Source organism: Protobothrops mucrosquamatus, unplaced genomic scaffold, assembly GCF_001527695.2.
Source record: "Protobothrops mucrosquamatus isolate PMUCROS unplaced genomic scaffold, P.Mucros_1.0 scaffold5795, whole genome shotgun sequence".
NCBI lineage: Eukaryota > Metazoa > Chordata > Lepidosauria > Squamata > Viperidae > Protobothrops > Protobothrops mucrosquamatus.
In genome coordinates, this window is record NW_015391642.1 from 27616 (window position 1) to 31222 (window position 3607).

Below are 3607 nucleotides of genomic sequence, written 5' to 3' on the forward strand. Positions count from 1 at the left end.
GGAAGGGACCTTGGAGGTCATCTAGTCCAACCCCCTGCTCAGGCAGGAAACCCTATACCATTTCAGACAAATGGCTGTCCAGTCTCTTCTTAAAAACTTCCAGTGTTGGAGCATTCACAGCTTCTGGAGGCAGGTTGTTCCACTGGTTAATTGTTCTGTCAGGAAGTTTCTCCTTAGTTCCAGGTTGCTTCTCTCCTTGATCAGTTTCCATCCGTTGCTTCTTGTCCTGCCTTAAGGCGCTTAGGAGAATAGCTTGACTCCCTCTTCTTTGTGGCAGCCCCTGAGATACTGGAATACTGCTATCATGTCCCCCCTCCTCCTTCTCTTCATTAAACTAGACATACCCAATTCCAGCAACCGTTCCTCATATGTTTTAGCCTCCAGTCCCCTAATCATCTTTGTTGCTCTTCTCTGTACTCTTTCTAGAGTCTCAACATCTTTTTTACATCGTGGTGACCAAAACATGATTTCATTTGCATGCTTCCTAAGTTGCTTGTGACATACAGAATTCATGGGGAACACGGAAGTAACATTGCAAATCAATCACATGATGTTTTGCAAAGAGGAAGTGTCATAAGTCCACGGTGACCATGTAATTTTCTGCTTAGCGACCGCAGTGTTTAGCAATGGGATTGCCAGTCCCAGTTGTGATCACTAAGTGACAACTACTTCGATCTGTTTGAAAGCTAAAGAGATTAAGATACACGACGTGTTGCAAAATCATCTGAGAAGAGATATTTGCACTTCATGCTTCTCTGGGAGTAAGATATTTATTTGTCTTGTCTAGTGCTGATGGATTTCGACTTCCAAAGGATCCAAGGAAACCCTGTATCCTGATTGGTCCCGGCACAGGAATTGCTCCTTTTAGAAGCTTCTGGCAACAACGACTTTTTGACTTAGAAAATAAAGGTGAGGGCTTTGCTACTTTCTGAGCGATCTGGTTGGACAAATCCACAGGTAACTGAAATGGGCAGTGATTAGGGGTTGGCATTATATACAGTACCACTTTATAGTGCTTTACAGCCCTCTCTGAGCAGTTTACAGAGTCATCATATTGCCCCCAACAATCTGGGTCCTCATTTTACCAACCTTGGAAGGATAGCAGGCTGAGTCAACCTTGAGCTGGTCAAGATCGAACTCCTGGCAGTGAGCAGTGACTTAGCCTACAGTATTGCATTCTACCCACTGTGCCACCATGGCTCTAATTAGAAATTAGACTTTCTAATTTCTTATTTTTGGGTCATGGCATACAAGCCTTACACTTTTGGAACACCTGCTTAATTCTGTGAAGTAGATCTCGCAAAGAGAACACGTTAAACTAGGCCTAAAGGTAAACCCCAAGTTAGTCTGAGGCAGGTTGTATGCTTCCTTCATGAGACTTATGTTAGGATAACAGAATAACAGAGTTGAAAGGGATCTTAGAGTTCTTCTAGTCCAACCCCTTGCTTGACCAGATATTAAATTAATTGAAGTCATGGAAGTATCATCGCCATCATCATCATCATCATCATCATTTGCCTTTCCTCTCTTCATCTTCCATCACATTTATATTTGGTAGAATAAAAACACCAAAAACAACTAGTGCTATGGAAGAGGAATTCCTATTATTCCGTGTAGAGAGTCATTGTTAGCGAAAGACAGCAGACATAATAATAATAATAATAATAATAATAATAATAATAATAATAATAATAATAATAATAATAATAATAGTAATAGTAATAGTAATAGTAATAGTAATAGTAATAGTAATAGTAATAGTAATAGTAATAAGTTGGAAGGGACCTTGGAGGTCATCTAGTTCCACCCCCTGCTCAGGCAGGAAACCCTATACCATTTCGGACAAATGGCTCTCCAGTCTCTTCTTAAAAACCTCCAGTGTTGGAGCATTCACCGCTTCTGGAGGCAGGTTGTTCCACTGGTTAATTGTTCTAACTGTCAGGAAATTTCTCCTTAGTTCTAGGTTGCTTCTCTCCTTGATTAGTTTCCACCCGTTGCTTCTCGTCCTGCCTTCAGGCGCCTTGGAGAATAGCTTGACTCCCTCTTCTTTGTGGCAACCCCTGACATATTGGAACACTGCTATCATGTCCCCCCTTGTCCTTCTCTTAATTAAACGACATATGTTCATGTGTCCCATTCAGAGCTGCAGTTAAATCATTAAATTGTGGTTTTGCAACATGGGTTTGCGCCTCTTAGATGACACTGTGAGTTATTTCTCTTCTTTCAAAATGTGATCACGTTGCTGCATTTAGGGTCCCCCCTCCCCGTTCATTCTGCTGATTGGGACACAAACACTGCCTTGAGCTGCATAAGGAGACCAGTCAATTTTGGTCTTCTGGTTTATAGGGATCCAAGGGAGGGGTCTGATCCTGCTGTTCGGCTGCCGACACTCCAACCTGGACCACCTCTATCGAGAAGAAATGGCGGAGATGCATCAGAAAGGGATTCTCCAAGCAGTCTACACAGCTTACTCCAGGGAGCCTGGGAGTCCCAAAGTAAGTCTCAGTTGCCTCTTGCCTTGGATACTTTGCTCAGAGCAGAGCAATAAATTGTATCCAGGAAGTCCTGGGTTCAGTCTCTGGTCTCACCGATTAAAAAGAGGGGGAGCACAAAGATAGTAAGGAAGCAGGGTGGCCAAAAGCAGCACAGTGCAGGTGGTCCTCAATTTACAACAGTTCCTTTAGTGACCGTTCAAAGTTACAAGGGCACTGAAAAAAAATGACTGACGGCCATTTTTCACACTTACAACCGTTACAGCCTCCCCATGGTCACGTGATCAAAACTCAGATGCTTGTCAACCGACTTGTATTTATGACGGTTGCAATGTCACCTTGGGCACCTTCTAACAAGCATAGATCAACTTGTTAACAACTGTGTTACTAACTTAGCAACTGCAGTGATTCACTTAACAACTGTGGCAAGAAAGATCGTAAAACAGGACAAAACTCACCTAACAAATGTCTCGGTTAGCAACAGAAATGTTGGGCTCAATTGTCGTAAGTTGAGGACTACTTGTACATAATCTTTAACTACCTAAGTAACCTCATCAATGCAAGTGTGTATGGCAGAAACCGCACACTTGCTTGCAGTGATGAACGTACCCAGTTGGGTCAGGAAAATTCTGCAAGCAAACACACATCTTCCAAGAGGACCAAGAAGTTCACAGTTCAACTCTGAGCTACAGAAAGTCTCTTCTAATAGTATGGGTGCCATACTCTAAAATACTAGGATTCTACTAGTTATTTGTCCCAGCTGTGGCATAGATTGTCTAACTGTTCGGTGATAGATACCCTAGTGCCTTCAAAATGTTTTGAAGTATACTTCAACTTTCCCCTTCCCTTCTCTTCTTCCTTACTTTTGGGGTGTAAGTTTATTAGTCTTTTTTTTAAAAAAAGAATTATTCGCTTATAATTCGCTCTGCTCTAAAAAGCTTTGTAGCCAAAGCACTCCAATTCCATGCTTCCAACAGATAAATGAATCTCATAATCCTGGCCACCAGCCTTGCTGGGGAGGGCTAATGGGAACTGTAAGCCAGAAACCTCTGGCAAGCAGTAGACTAATGATCCAGCTTATTAAGTGATTAAATACTGCAGCTCTCTTAGAAAAA

The 3607-nt window shown here is 42.2% G+C and overlaps 1 protein-coding gene across 1 annotated transcript in view; it reads left to right on the forward strand.

The window, feature by feature from the left end:
• Window positions 1-3607, forward strand: part of LOC107299957 (nitric oxide synthase, inducible-like) — a 29068-nt gene that overhangs the window by 20113 nt on the left and 5348 nt on the right. Inside the window, exons 10-11 of the mRNA XM_015829300.1 lie at window positions 788-909; window positions 2347-2495. Of these exons, the coding sequence (XP_015684786.1) occupies window positions 788-909; window positions 2347-2495 (271 nt within the window). The remainder of the gene's footprint in view (window positions 1-787; window positions 910-2346; window positions 2496-3607) is intronic.